Source organism: Pinus tabuliformis, chromosome Q (genome assembly GCF_031772625.1).
Source record: "Pinus tabuliformis cultivar Carrire ecotype Pingquan chromosome Q, CPIR1, whole genome shotgun sequence".
Lineage (NCBI taxonomy): Eukaryota > Viridiplantae > Streptophyta > Pinopsida > Pinales > Pinaceae > Pinus > Pinus tabuliformis.
This window is the reverse complement of record NC_142296.1, coordinates 330,825,930-330,841,521: the sequence shown is the minus strand read 5'-3', so window position 1 is coordinate 330,841,521 and position 15,592 is coordinate 330,825,930. Positions and strand designations below refer to the sequence as shown.

The window sequence follows — 15,592 nt, the reverse complement described above, 5'->3', positions numbered from 1 at the left end:
TCTTACTCCATGTTAGTTTTCATTAGAGTGAAATGAATATGACGATCGATGGACACTAGATTTAAAAGCATATGATCTATTACTATTATTATTTTTTAAACAGCAGAAATTTATGCATTTAAGTGGCCCTATGCTGTCCACCAAGTGTTGTCATTAGCATATAGAACTCAATGAGGGCCATATGCTGCAACAATTATAATAAGGTTCTCCCTGCATATCATCCTTGGCCACCATAAAAAAGTCAATATCAATATGCATTAAATTCTGGTTCAAATACAATATCCATCTCAGCCTAATAGAAAGATACATACGTACATGTTTGTCATCTGCCAACAAGATGATAAAATTTCCAATTTCTCCATATCTGTATCATTGTGATACGATACTTTTATTAATGTCTAAAAAATTATCAAAGGTAGGTCAATGGTACTAAAAGAGTACCTTCAGTGTAGATATAAAGTGGGAGTGCAAACACTATCATTTTGTCAGCTTTGTGATTTACATGTGTTCCTATCAATGTGAGAATGATGAAATTACTAATTATTTACAATCAATAGGCATATTTGTAGGCCAGCCAAACTCTTCAAGCAGAGCCAGGACCACACCATTTGACCAGCCAAAACCCGTCTGCAGCAACATCATTAGGTACAAAAATGAGAATGGCAAATAAAAACATATGGAATAAAAATATACGACAAGGAACTCAATTCATTCAATTTATAGGAATGGGACCATTAGCAATATACCTGGGTTGTATATTCCCCACCACCTCCAATTTTCCCACAAGCTTCTACATCATATTTTTCATGCATCTGTCCTGTAATTTTGAAGGTTTCATAATTGGTCCTAAGCCACCTACGGGCTATGTCTTCTGCTAGTAGTTTTCCTTCTCTAGATTCATGTTTTGCTATGCCCTCACTAATAATATGCTGTGATGGAGCCCATCCATTCGGGAAGTCCCTGTAGATAAATAATTAAAAAGCTAAAGTGAGGTATTTATGACTGATGACATTTATTAATATGCAGTGAAATCTGGACAAAATACTAACCATTGTTGCCCTGTATTCAACAATGACGTTGAGATTCCTGCTGGCTGAAGAAGCCCTGAGCTTCGAAATTTATGAATCACCTTTTCCACTCTAGTAGCATCTTCAAAATTATGACTTCTAAATATCAGAAGACATGCCTCAAACCAATCAAGAAAATTACTAAAATAAAGAGTAAAATTTAAAAGTAAAGAATTTTGGACAGCTGCAACTCTGTATAGCAAACAAATTGGTAGACTACAATTGGTTTTCCGTGGAAACACTGGAGTAACGCTGATTTTAACGAGATATCATCCCCCTAGCCTAGGGGAATCAAGGCTTTCTAAGTAGCAGTTGGCTTTGCTTGTCAAAGTCAAGTTAGTGTCTTCCCTCGAGACGTTTTGTCCATTCCTCTTGGAGCACAAGCCCATATGCATACATTTTTTTCCTTTTTATGGCAGATATTTCCTCGTTCTCCAGTTGTTTGTACGTTGTAAGTCTCCCAGCCCTATCATGCAACTATTTGTTCTATGCTCCTTGATGTAATTATTTGTTCCACGACGTAATATATGATGCATTTCTCCCCTAAAAAAAATGGTGAACTTAACCACCACTTTCTTAAGAACCTATCCTAGTAATTGCTTATGACAAGTTAAAATTCCACTGTTGGACTAACAGATATTCGACGTGACAAATTCTACCTGTGTAATCATAGTCATATTTAGCAAATGCACAAAAGGTGTAAGATCATTTGAATGTCAAATGTTGGACCCGATATACCATATAGCCAACAGTAGTGTAGGTTGAGTGGCATCCAATATGCTGATGTCAGAATCTTTTGTGAAAGATTTAAAAAAAAATTACTTCGAAATTAAAAACTAAAAAAAATTGTTAGTTATTTTATTTCTTCTTGACATTGCGCAAAGGAAAGAATCAAATTTGACATATAATAGAGAACCTGGAATCAGAAGTATCTCGTAAATTCTTACGTAAATGACTATGAAAAGCAGCTATGTTTGAAATTTATATACGCCATTGAGAACTTGAGTAAATTCATGTTCCTGAAAGGGGTGAACACGAGTCTATATGTGATATGGACTACCAGTGTATAAGTTTTGCAGACAAAATTGGACTGATTTGTGCATGTTCATACAAGTAACAGAGACAGACAGAAGGAGAACCTGAATGAAAAGCTTCTACCCATAATGGGAAAAAGTTGGAAGAATAAATGTTCTTGTTTTGATTGCTTGCATCCCAAAGGTAAATTTCCTGCAAGTATAAGTTTGTGAAACTTGAGCAATGCAAATTGCAAAACATAAAACATAAAACAATACACTAAAATCATCCACGTAGCCCTCCATGATCTTAACATATTCACCATACAAACCTCTTCCTGCTGATCATTTACTTGAATGTGTTCGCACTTGAGTGGATCCAGCCAATAATCAAGCCACTGGCCCATCTCATCATTCCATAGGATTGTGTCAATTGCAATATGCCTAGCATTAGAAGCTTTAATGAAAGTTTTGGCAATAGAACTTTCACCAAGAGTTTTTGCAAAGAACTCTATATTCAGTTCCATCTACAAGAGAAAAAAGGTGATGAGTAACTATGACAGGCCGATCTTCAACACATGAATCTCAAATAAGAATTCTATACACCACCTGAGCATGTAAATCCAAAATATCCTGTAGAGAGGACTAAAGCTATGAAGAAGTTGGAGCACGAAATTAGAAAGGTAATGATGAAGATTCTCTTTGCCTTCAAGCTAAATATTTCTTATCATTGTCATAAATGAATAAAATGTCTGCTATTCTACCTTCTGTTTGTTTGCCATAAATCTTTTTCATAATAGCTTCAAAATGGAAAGCCTTGTGCTGGAGAAAGCTTACCTGTAATAAAAAAACATTCAGATCTACAGGTATAATAGAAGTTGTATGCAATGTTGTAAGATTCTTCCTATCACTGCCAAACAAAAAGATTAATATCACCAAGTTGAGATCATATTCAATGATAATTTAACAAGCTTAGCATAAAGCCAATATGAAGTCTTCATATATAAATTCAAAAACATGGAAAAAATGCGAGAGGTATAGTTTTGAATCTTTGGAAAACATAATCTTTCCAATACAACCAATCAAACAATATTTCTAGAGACAATAAAATATAGCAGTTTTTATAGCATAACCTTTATATGCAAAAAAAAATTGATTTAAACAGTTGTTATTGGTTGGAATGACTATTAGGCAATGTTGCATCCATGTGCCTCTTTTATATCACTAGATTAGCTTCCATTCTAAGTTACAAGAATGCAGATATGGGAACAAATACAAATACAATATCAAGAAATTTTTCGAAAAAATCAAGAGACAATATGGCTAAGATATGTCTCTCTCTCAGATACACACACACATATGAAAAAGAAACCAGGGGGCATAACACTTTCAGAATACCATTCATAAATTTCAAATTTGGAAATAAAGCCAAAAAAGACAGTTAACATTAAAAGAGTCCTAACTCTCAATTTATAAATTGATTTGTAAGAAATTAGCGTTAGCATCCTTTTTAAGTCTTTTCTAATGCTTTTTTTTCAATTTTAGTGACCAAAACCTCAGCAGAAATAACCACAATGGTTGAAAAACCAGTTGATAACAGTTGAGATGCCTGGCGAAAAGACCGATACATTGTTTCAAAAGTCTGAAATGCCACTGAAACATTTCAGTTATGTTTCAGAGGTGTTTGTACAAGGAAATGCTTAAAAAATACAGAGACGTGTTTCCAACTACTTGGAGTGGAATTTCTAAATTCTAATAGCGTAGCTTCCATGAAATTCAGATTGCTTTCTGTCTGCCAACTTATTTTAGTCATGGTTAGACAAGGTTTTGTATATCTTTAAGCGGCTTTCTGCCATGGTAAGTGTGTACCCTGCTTATCAAATTGTCATGTAGATATGTTTTGAGACTCAAAATTAAGTCCATCACAGTACAATCTTCAATTAATTCAGATATTGGCCTCATACCATTATACTGAGAACGTTCAAAACTTTAAATATTGTCCTGGGAATGTTCCAAGTTGGTTATCTTTTTCACTTTTATTGTTTCTATTATATTCACTCACACAAATTGCTAACTAGGAACAATTCCCCATTAGAGAAATTGCAAAGGCTTCCAGCTCCATATTTTTTTGGCTAAAATAGGTCTCTTAGGCATTAATATAAACAGATGTATATATGCATTTGTTTTAAAAAGGTGCACCACAAAAGCAAGAATAGTATCATTTGTGGAGGTATGTTACCAAAGTCAAGCAAATGGGTTCTCGTGGTACATGGGAATGGAAGTGCAATTTATGCAAAATTGATAGCACCTTCAAGGGCCCTTACAAAAGAGTGAAGGCTCACAGTTTGCATGAAGAGATAAAGCATATTGAAGTGTGAACACATAGCAGAAATCCAGAGGTGAGGGGTACATTCAAGAGAGAGCAAGATGATGCTCAAAGGTTGAAGGATCAATGAAGCAAAATCGGCATAGGTGGCACTAGCAATCCTCAGTTGGGTCACAGGTGCTAGCATTGTGCCAAGGATTGTTCACGAAGCAAGAAAGAGCAGGGCACTAGCAGTAGAAGAAGAGTTATCCAAGTCATCAAATCTAGTTAAAGACAATAGATTGTTAACAATACTTGATAATCAAGGTAGAGAAGAGGCTGACTCGAGAGTGGCAAGGGTCATCTTTGCTTGTGGCATCCTTTTTAATGTAGTTCGATCCCCATATTGTCAGAATTTGGTGAGAGTGATTAACACAGCCCCTCAAGGTTACAAGGGGCCAAACTATGAAAAAAGCAGAACAATTTTGCTAAAGAAAGAGAGGCATCTTCTTGATGATGTTTTATAACCAATTCGTAACTCATGGGATAGCACAAAGCTTTCCATATCTCAGATGGTTGGACTGATACAAGGCATAAGTCATTGATTAATGTCATTGCATCATCACCAAAAGTAATCGTGTTCATCAAAGCAAATGATTGTTCGGGTGAGGTAAAGGATAGTAAATTCATTGCTGAAATTTTAATTGTTGCTATTGAACAAATAGGGCCAAAAAATAGGGTGCAAGATATCATAGATAATGTACCTGTTTGCAAAGTTGCAGACTTAATTGTTAAGAATAGATATAATCACATATTTTGGACTACTTGCATTGTCCACAATCTGAATCTGATTTTAGAAGAGATTGAGGCAACAACAGAATGGATTACGGAGGTCATAGGGCAGGCTAGGGAGATTATAAAATTCACCACCAATCTCAAGCAATAAATCGGAAATACTCCAAAATGGAGTTGCTCAAAGTTGCTGACACAAGTTATGCCTCAAACTTCATCATGTTGTGTCACCTTGTTGAAGTTAAAACTACATTAATGAGTATGGTGGTGGGTCCAACTTGGGCTGATTGGAGACAGGTAGATTCATGTTGGCATTGTTAGATTTGCAGTCAAGATTCATGTTCCCATTGATGTCAACCTGATGGTAGTGTGTTGGCAACTTGGCATTGATGATAGCATGTCGGTGATGTGCATGGGAAGATGATCGTGCCAAGGGAAATGATCAGAGATCTGGTAGTTGGAGTCTTCAATAGAGAACCATCATAGTAGCAGATTAAGTGAAGAACCTATAAAGCCTTATAACTATGGTGATTAGATGGCCCAAGCTTTGAGGGAATTTCTGCCTTGGCATATTATCTCAGATGTTCCTGGAAGTAGCACAGTTGGATAATGCTCGGAAAGACCTTTCAAACTGTGTGTGGAACTCTGATAAAGGCCTCCAGGATTAAAAGTTATTGAAGGTCAAAGTTGCAGGATGAGAGGTCAAGGTTCAGGGCCAAATTTGGTGATACCTTTAATGTTATCCAAACTTGGCAGTATTGTGGCATTTCCCCAAATTTGGTGGATGGTAGTGGGACAACAGAAAATGCCCCTGACCCCTGACCTAGTCAAGCCACCGACCTATCGGTCATCGCTGCAGGAAGCAATGGTTTGATCGATGCCCTAACCTCTTACTCTCGACCTGTGTGGGACCCAGCACCGGCGACAAAGACATGTGACAGCATAGACAAGTAGAGAGAGGACACATGGCAGTGTCTGATTGGCCGAATAGTGACATCAGCATGATGATGTGGCACTCCGTCGTAGACTATGCCAATTTGTTTGGTGGTGTTTTCCCGTTAAAGTGTTTTTGGGCCCAAAACAAATAAATGGCCCAAAGTCAGGTATCTTGGGCTACTCCAACCTCCAGGTTAGTTGGAGGGCAAGTGAAAGCACACAGCAAAAAGGTGGGCCAACCCCCGACTCTTGACCTCTGTTGTCAAGTTAAGCCCTTTTGTGGTTAAGTTGTTGGTTCTAGCCTGTGGACATATATATATATATATATATGAAAAAGTGCCAAAGTGCTAAGGGTGTGCAAGTCCTGAGCAGAAGAAGATTTAAGCACCTCTACCTTTGGCCCGTGGTCTCAACACTTGGTCACCTACACTAAAGAGCTGTGTATTGAAGGAGCCAGGGCGGCCAAGTAATATAAGTGTCGACAATTGTTGCCCTGTGATTACATCACCTGATCACATGCATAAAGGGGGCTAGATTAAAGGGGTCGACGTTGTTCTGAATATGGCAAAACTACAATTAATGGCTTCGACAAGGAGACAAGGCCGTGAGGACCACGATTTGCAGAACACATAATGAAGCTCTATCCACAGAATGATGAACCATCTCAGAGCACAACATTTGTACAGTGAAAGAGTTACAAGCAAGGAGAGTCATACAAGAATTTATGATCTCTAATGGCGTGCTGCAGAAGCTCATTCCCTTAAATTAATTCTATTATAGTGATGGTGAGACAGAATAGAGAATTAAGGCTGAGAGGGCCACAATTTACATAGAGAATTAATGAATTGCCAAGGCCGAAAAGAACAAGTCATACCTGAGTGTTCCTCACGCCACGAAGAATTCAATGAGAAAAATGGCCTTAGGAGTTTGAAGTACAAACCAAGCTCGGAGAGCCATGTTGAAGTACATCTTGAGCCCTATGAGCCTTAAAGAGCTACAATGGAGAGTCTTACTAGTGTTCCGTGATTGAACAGCGGAATTTAATTAAGGGGTTCTTTGAGTGTAGAATTTGTTTCCAGATCCATCGCATAAGTATTGGTTGTATCAACATTTCAAACCAACATATGTGGTTCAATTCTCAGCATGGCAAAACACAACAAATCCCATTCTCTGATTAATGCAACTACAGTAATTGAGTAAAAGGACACAACAGCAAAATGGCAATCCATATTTAGGTATACTCTTGGGCAGATTGTAGAGTGATGCATAGAAGTTCCAGTATCGATCCCTCTGTATCAGTTGAACAAAACACAAGATTGCAATAGTGCAAATGAGGGGTCTGCAACATTATTGAGAGATGAATGGACATTGCTCAGTGAGCAAGGAGTGCTCTGTGTGAGTATGTGTTGCAAAGAAACGCTAAGAGAGCATGAGGAGCATGAAGGTCGAGAGTTGTTGATTGTGTAGACTGTATGCAGGATGAGAGAAGAGAAGTCGATGGAGAGTGGTCAAAATGAGCAGAAGACAAGTGTTGCATGGGCTGAGTGAAGTGAAGGTTGTTGAGGAGAACAGAGAGCTGAAATTAGGTTGAGTGTATTGAAAATTGGCAGCTCAGAGATGAATTTCCTTAAATAAAATCTCATTTCTGACAATTTTGGAGTGACTTTCTAAAAATAGAAAGTCATAACTCGCATATCAAGTATGACTTTCCAAAAATAGTAAATCACCTTGCATCAATTGGTAATCAAGTATAGTTGAATGAAAATCACTTAACTTATCATTAATCAATCCTAATAGTTCAATCTCAACTTAATCATCAATATTATTATTATCCTTTATGATATTGTTGGGTCCCTCATTTTGAGAACCAAGTTTGACAGATTTGGAGGCTGACCATATTTTGCCCAGAGATAACCGTTGGAAAGTAGCGAAGGAGACAGTTGGAGAAGAAGAAGGGACCCGACAAAGACCAGCAGTTGCAGAAGGATGGCCAGAGAAACCCAGACATAGGCAGTCATAGCTGAGTTGGGAGGAACATCGACAACCGAGGAAGCAGATGCAACTGAGCAACAGAGGCATTCGAAAGAGGAAAAGGGCAAAGCATCCGAGGGAGATGTAGCAGTCCAAGCGAGCACAGGGTTTAAGAAGGTCAAGGGGAAAGTCAAGAGAGGAGGGAAACGGAGAGTATATTGAAATGTTGTTGCGGAGCTGTTCGAGCCCACTCTATTCCTTATTATCTTGTTTATGTATTGCTCTATCATGTTAGTTTTCTTGTTATGTCTATGAGGCCTTCGAGCCAGATGAAATGTTGTAATGTTGTGGGATTTAATAGAAGAAGAGATTACAGGGATACATGAGTACCTTTGTGTATGGTCTTATGTGGCTTTTTCAAAATTTTAATATGCTTGTACCTGTGTGATATTACTTCTCTATGTGCACTTGATCTATTATGGTTGGGTCTCTAACTGTTATAGTTCAGAGTTTATTGGGTATTGATAACCTCCATGTGGTTCATTCCGACACTGGATTCCAGCCCCTTAACTAACTAAGGTCACGACACGCCTCAGGTGAGACGCCTTATTCATCCTGAATAAGGTGAAAATGTCAGCGTTGTGCTAGACTACGACAGAGCCTTTGTTGGCCCCTATGCCTGAACTCGAGGTCTCAATTATTTTTCTGCCAACAAATGGTTCCGTTGTCGGGACTTGAAAATTTCAAAAGGGGTTTGGAATATGGTGTCGAGGATCTTTAAGGAGCTGCAAGATTAGTGGCATGAACAAGTAGATCAGTTTGCTTCTCAACAAGCTCAACTCCATTCTCAAAGTGTGAAGCGGCTGAATGAAGAAATCCTATACACAAAACCTACAAGCGATCAATACGAGATCTTCTGGTGCAATTTCCCAGAATAGCTCTACAATTAGTTGCAAAGATTGCAAATAAAGGAAAAGACCAACGGGCAGAACCGATCTCACCGTACCTAGACTTAAGAAGATCTTGTTGAGCTACATCGGCTTGACACGAATCTTATGCAAGTTGTATATTTATGGGTGCAGACCACATTAGAGGGATATACTATTGAGTTTGCTACAGAAATCATTGATCCTTCTCTAAGGTTGAGGTCGTGTTCAAGTCGGGGTTACGGGGAAGACTACTAAGGGAAATTTCGATGTGGGTTAAGGTTTTGATGGTGGAAGAAAACTTGTTGGTGTCCTAGAACCAACCCATGGCAGCGTAAAAGCCTGGTACTAGGGGAAGGACCTAAAGGGAGGGATGCTACCTAGCAGGGAGCTATGAAAACATTGAAGCAAGGTTGCACGAAACGGGGAAACGGGTACGAGTTTCTGAAACGGGAATCGATGCGAAACGCGACCTCCCCAAATTTTGGAAACGGGGAAATGCGAATATATATATATTAGGACATTTAATAAATATGTGCAATCATAAAGCATATATGATACATTCTAATTTATTACATTATGATAAAATTGTCAATTGTCAATGCATAATCTATAAGTCTCTAAATTTACATAACATTTAATCATGAATGATCACATAATGAAAATAGAAATATCCAAAATCAGCCACGAGAAATTTCTAATTTCTTGTCTTGTGCTTGATTGGGAGTCTCCTCCTACATAGTCGAACGACCTTAGTGCTCTTGATTAAATACAAGTTTCATACCCTAGTACCCTACATGCTCTTGATTATTGGGAGTCTCCCCTGCATAGAGGGCTTGGTTCTCTTGATTAAATACAAGTTCCATACCCTAGTACATGATAAAATCCAATGGAAACATTGCAATCCCCCCAATCCTGAAATCCTGAAAAACAGATAAGTCTGCTAGATTTTGAGTGAGATCTAAAATTCTACTTTCTCCATATGAAATCCAATGAGGGCAAAACCACTCTCAAACATCCTGAGTCATTTCATGGTAATGTTAAAAATTTAAGTAAAAGGATGAAAATTAAGAATTTAACATTACCATGAACTGCATATGCCTCAAACTTCCTGATGAACTGCATATCAACACTAGGGCAAAAGTTCACTTTTATAACTTTAGACAGGCATCTAGAAGCAACTAGAAGTCATTAGGAAAACCTAATAATAAATTAGAAAACAAAAAAAAAAAAAAAAAAAAAAAAAAAAACACAAGTTACAAGTGGAAACGTGCGTCGTACGGCCATGAAACACATTTCCAGCCATACTGGCCACGTTTCCGCATCGAGAAATGTGCCAGTACGGCCGAAAACGCGTTTCACGGCCGTACCACACGCGTTTCAGGGTTTCGTTTCTGTTTCCGTACGGAAACGGCCTCCTACCCTGCGTTTCCTGCAACTTAGCATTGAAGAAATGGATGCAAATGACTTCTGGAGGGCCATAGATTTGAGGGCACAAAGGAGAACGCAGATAGCTGAAAAATAGCGGGAGAGAGCTCTAAGGGAGATCGATATAAGACAGAAAGAGCTATACCAAGCAGGAACAGTGTTAGGAAATCCAGGAGAGAGAAAGAGAAGGAAGTCAGTTGAAGTTGTGGAGCAGTGGGGATAGAGATAGAGTGGAGGTTGGCCCATCAGGAAGAGTAGAGACAACCATAGCAGTAGTGAGTCAGAGAAGTCACAGGGACCCCACTCTGCCAGCAGAGATGGGAACATTAGATGGAATGGGCTTCATAGGCCCCAAGGAAGGCCCGGATGATGACATGCACTTCACCATGAGAAGATTGTTTTCTGAAAATGATGTGTCCCCAATGAGTAATGATTTGCCTCCCCGCAGCTCAAGTAGTATCTTCCCCAACCTTCCCCTGGTACTTTATCACAACCCTGATCAATTTTTGTCTAAGTTAATCAAATTCATAAAGGTTCACAATGTGCACACTACCTACAAGGCTGGTACCAATAGCAGTAAAAATAGTAATAGTAGTACAGGTCTCCAAGGTTCATCACAACCTAGTTCTCAGGGATTTATATTCCTCCCACAAAGTCAATCAAGCATGGCGAGATCCTTTACTCGATATCCCAAGTTCTCTGGAAGAGGGAATGAGGATGTAGAGCAATACTAGTACTTATGCGAAGCCATCTGGAGGGCTCGCCAGACCCCGGATACTACAAAGTTGATTGAATTCCAAACCACTCTTCGGGAGAGGGCATTGAGATGGTTCATCAAATGGTCTACATTACAACAAAATCCAATGGTAGATGAAGTCAAACAGGAGTTTGTTCAAGAATTTAAGCTTCCCTAGACCAAACCAGCAGGGATTGCCTGAGTTATGGAAAATCAAGCAGCGGGAAGGGTTAACTATCTGGGAACTAATGTAGAGGTTTAAGGATGCGATTGGCAAGCTGAGCTACCCAATTGACTCCAATCATCAATAGGATTGGTTCATTAAAACATTATTACCCTTACTCTCAAGTCGTTGACTCAGTAGAAAATTGATACTCTGCAAGACGCCCTAGAGCAGGCGACTCGAATCGAGGCTATGGCTGGATACCCACATGAATACTGGGGCAGAGCAGCCTCACATGACCCCTCTATATTAGGTCTGCAGCATCAAATTGCAGATCTGACAAAGAAGCTAAGGGAATTGCAACCGGCACGACCTGCACGACCGCATGTATGGTGTACCAACTGCCTTGTCAAGGGGCACCATGCTGCGGAGTGTGTAAGGTTGCGAGGCCCGAGCAATCCCTATGCACTGGCGGGGCCATCCACATCTTTACCCACCGCAGGGGTTCCGCATATCAGAATGCAAGGTCTATACACAGGGCACAATCAGTTTCATGCATTTCCAAACCAACAAAATGCAGCACCAACCGAGTATTGCGAAATATGCAAAACATATGGGCATCTCCCTCATCTCTGTCCAATGTTGCAGAAGTATTCCAATGTTCCAAACAACACTTTTTGTGAATTTTGTGTTTCGCCAACTCACCATATTGATCAGTGTAGAGCGTTGGACGCCTTAGCTGATCGATTGGATCTAACGGCTTATCGAATCAATGAGACTCCTTGAGGACGAGGAGACAGAGGAACAAGGGGGGGAAGAACAAGACGCAGAGGTCTGGTTCATTGCTACAACTGTGATCAGGAGGGGCATGTTGCAAGAGACTGCCCGCTACCCAGAAGACCTTGGTGCTCTCAGTGAAGGGTTAACACATGCAATGGAAGATTGTCTAGAGCTGATCACTAGATGGGAAGAGCGCAACTGCCAAAGGGGAGCAAATTTAATCAATGCTAAACCAAGGTTATCGGAGACAGCTCCCCTCTCAAACATCAACATAGTCACCCGTGGAGGGAAGAAGACTGGAGCTGACGTTGGAGCCACTGAACAACCCAGAATCATAAAACTGGCCTCCCCAAAATGCTCATATGATTCTGAACAGCAAAAGCGGTACTACAAAGAAGTCGCAGAGACTTTTAACAAATTGACTTTAAGCGGTGAACCCCAAGGAGAACAGCCAGGATTTTCAAAAGCTAGGAGCCCGAACCTACCACAATCCAATGCTCAACCCATAGCAGAATGGTTCAGACTATTTTTGTAAATTTTGAATGATGATCAAATGCTCGGATAGTTGCAGGAAAGTCTTAAATCTGCTTTCAAGGATGGAGTGGCCGAGGAAGGAGTCATTTTTGCCAACTTACCTGAGAGACACTCTCGGAGGGTGCAAAGGAACAAGAAGAGAACGGGGAAGGGAGTTATGGATTGATGCTCAGATTGTGGGCTTCCAGATCAAGGATACAATGTTGGATCTGGGCTCAGATGTGAATATCCTACCAAGAAAAACTTGGGAAGCCCTGGGAAGGCCGAAGTTGGTGTTTTCTCCAATTCAACTACGTATGGAAAATCAATATTGTATCCTTCTGGTTGGAAGGTTGGAGGACGTAGAAGTTGACATAGCAGGGGTGAAAACTTATGTTGACTTTGAAGTAATAGACATTATGGGGGACAAAGACCCCTATCCGACATTGCTTGGAATAGACTGGGCCTTTGAGAATTACATGATAATTGATCTAAAGGAGTTGATGACATTTGAAGTGGAGGGAGTTAGAGTGATCCAACCCCTAGACCCATACCAAGGACCAAGGTTCACTGAGTCGGCAGATAACAGGGAAGAACCTGAGTTGTTGGATCAGCTGTACCGACTGAGAGCAAGAAGAAGAGAAGACTATATCAATCTGACGGCAAAGGGATCGATCAGATGGAGGAGCATTCAGAGCAGAGGTCGGCTCTGAGGCCACTTGGGATGACTAGCAACAAGGAGGGTATGAGATCAAAATCAGGAGTTGCGCCACGATCCATCGTATCAATTGGGTTGGTACTGAGGTACGAGAATTCCCTATTTTCAATGGCATGGACTTGGTTAATGATTTTCTTAATATAGTTGATGCAACTATCTCTGAAGAACACAAAGTGCCCTTACTGGATGTCACCTTACAAGCGACACCAACAAGGTGGTGGGGATCTCACCGCAACCATCTCAAGGAATGGCAGGAGATTAAGATAACAATGAGAGTCAGATTTGGGCATTCAGAGGATTACCCACAAAACTTCATTAAGTACAGGGGGAGCTCCGACCCTCGGCAACACCTACAAGATTGTAAGGCCAACTGGATCAGGGAAGGGCTTCCAAAGGACTTATGGGTGCATAGATTTATACACACCCTAGGGACATTTCCGAAGGCATGGTACGTAAAGGAAGAGATAAGGAGACAGACTGATGATTGGGATTGTATGGCAACTCAATTTATCAGAGATTTTTCCTTTACCAATAGTGATGAATGAATCGCGACTACTTTGCAACCCATTAAACAAGTTCTGCTCACAGCAGGATAGTTGACAGAGGGATGTATAGACCAGGACACCCTTGAGCATCTATATGAATCCAGATTCCATGAAGTTGTAGCTTGTGGAAAGATCGAACAGGAGCCGGATGAGGATGACTTGGAGGAATTGAGACATCTAACATTCAAGGAAACTGAGGGGGAACAGAGTGTTGAAGATGGGCCTGTAACCAATGGTCCGCAATTACTACCTTTGAAGTTGTGGAAATATAACATCGACACTAATGAGAACTCGAAGCTAGCCTCAATAGGAGATTATTGGGATGTGAAAAGTACCAAGGAAATCTTTGATCTCCTGAAGCTTAAGGGGATCAAGGGAGAGTTAGGGGAGATGAAGATTGTGCTTAAACCTGATGCAAAGCCAGTGAAACATCAACCATATAGGCTAAATCTAAGAGTCAAAGAGAAAGTGAAGAAGGAGATAGATAAAATGTTGGCGGCAGGGCTTATATTCCCAATCGACGAGGCTGAGTGGGTCAGTCCAATTGTTATACAGGGAAAAAGGACACTGAAGAAATTCGGGTCTGCATGGATTTCCGCAGTCTGAACAATGTCTGTGTTCATGACCCCTTCCCTACCCCATTCAGTGACGAAGTTCTAGACAATGTGGCAGGAAACGAAGCTTACTCGTTTACAGATGGATTCTTTGGTTACCATCAAGTCTGGATTGCGGAGGAAGACAAGAAGAAAACCACATTCACCACTAAATGGGGATCCTATGCATACCATGTTATGCCTTTTGGACTCAAGAATGCACCAGCAGTATTCTCAAGAATTGTAATTGCTGCTTTCAGGGATTATATTCACAGGTTTCTAGAAGTTTACATGGATGACTGGACCATCTACAGTTTGCTAAAGAAGCATTCCAATTTGCTCTGAGTGATGTTTGACCATTGTAGACAGCTGCAAATTTCCCTAAACCTGAAAAAGTGCATATTCGTTGTCCCTTTCGGGACACTTCTGGGCCATATAGTCTGCAAAGATGGAGTATGTGTTGATCCTACTAAGGTCGCAGTGATTTTGAATATGGGGCCGCCAACAACTGTTAAACAACTGAGATCCACCCTTGGTCACACAGGATATTATAGGAGGTTCATCTGCAACTATGCTTCAATTACTGCGCCACTGGAGAAGTTATTGAAGAAAACTAAAAGGTTTACATGGTCAAATGAATGTGAAGTTGTTTTTAATGTGCTGAAGGAAAAACTAGCAAGTGCACCAATCCTAGTTTATCTAGATTGGAACAAGCAATTCCATGTCCACATCGAGTATCGCCTTGGGGGTTGTCCTGGCTTAGCCCGGAGATGGAAATCTTGATCACCCCTACTTTGCTAGCAGAAAATTATCCACGACAAAAAAGAATTATACCACCACTGAGCGCAAAGTGCTTGCGATGGTATATTCACTACAAAATTTTTGGCACTATCTCCTGGGGGATCCGTTCAAATTCTTCATTGATCATTCTACCCTGAAATACTTGGTGAATAAGTCCATACTCGAAGGAAGGATTTGAAGATGGCTTCTGTTGTTCCAAGAGTTCACATTTGAAGTAATTATCAAGCCAGGCAGACTGAACGTAGGCCCCGATCACCCTTCTCGGTTAGAGTCAAGCGAAATTGGAGGATCAATAAATGATCAAC

At 40.3% G+C, this 15,592-nt stretch overlaps 1 protein-coding gene across 2 annotated transcripts in view; it reads right to left on the bottom strand.

Annotated features, from left to right (window-relative positions):
- Positions 1–233: 233 nt before the first annotated feature.
- TRE1 (trehalase 1) overlaps positions 234–15,592 on the bottom strand; it is a 218,148-nt gene continuing 202,789 nt past the window's right edge. For both annotated transcript variants that reach the window (XM_089384393.1, XM_089384392.1), the window contains exons 6-11: positions 2,918–2,990; positions 2,413–2,607; positions 2,207–2,294; positions 1,050–1,149; positions 747–960; positions 234–627 (exon numbers count right to left, since the gene is read on the bottom strand). In XM_089384393.1, the coding sequence (XP_089240519.1) occupies positions 541–627; positions 747–960; positions 1,050–1,149; positions 2,207–2,294; positions 2,413–2,607; positions 2,918–2,990 (757 nt within the window). In that variant the 3' untranslated portion in view covers positions 234–540. The remainder of the gene's footprint in view (positions 628–746; positions 961–1,049; positions 1,150–2,206; positions 2,295–2,412; positions 2,608–2,917; positions 2,991–15,592) is intronic.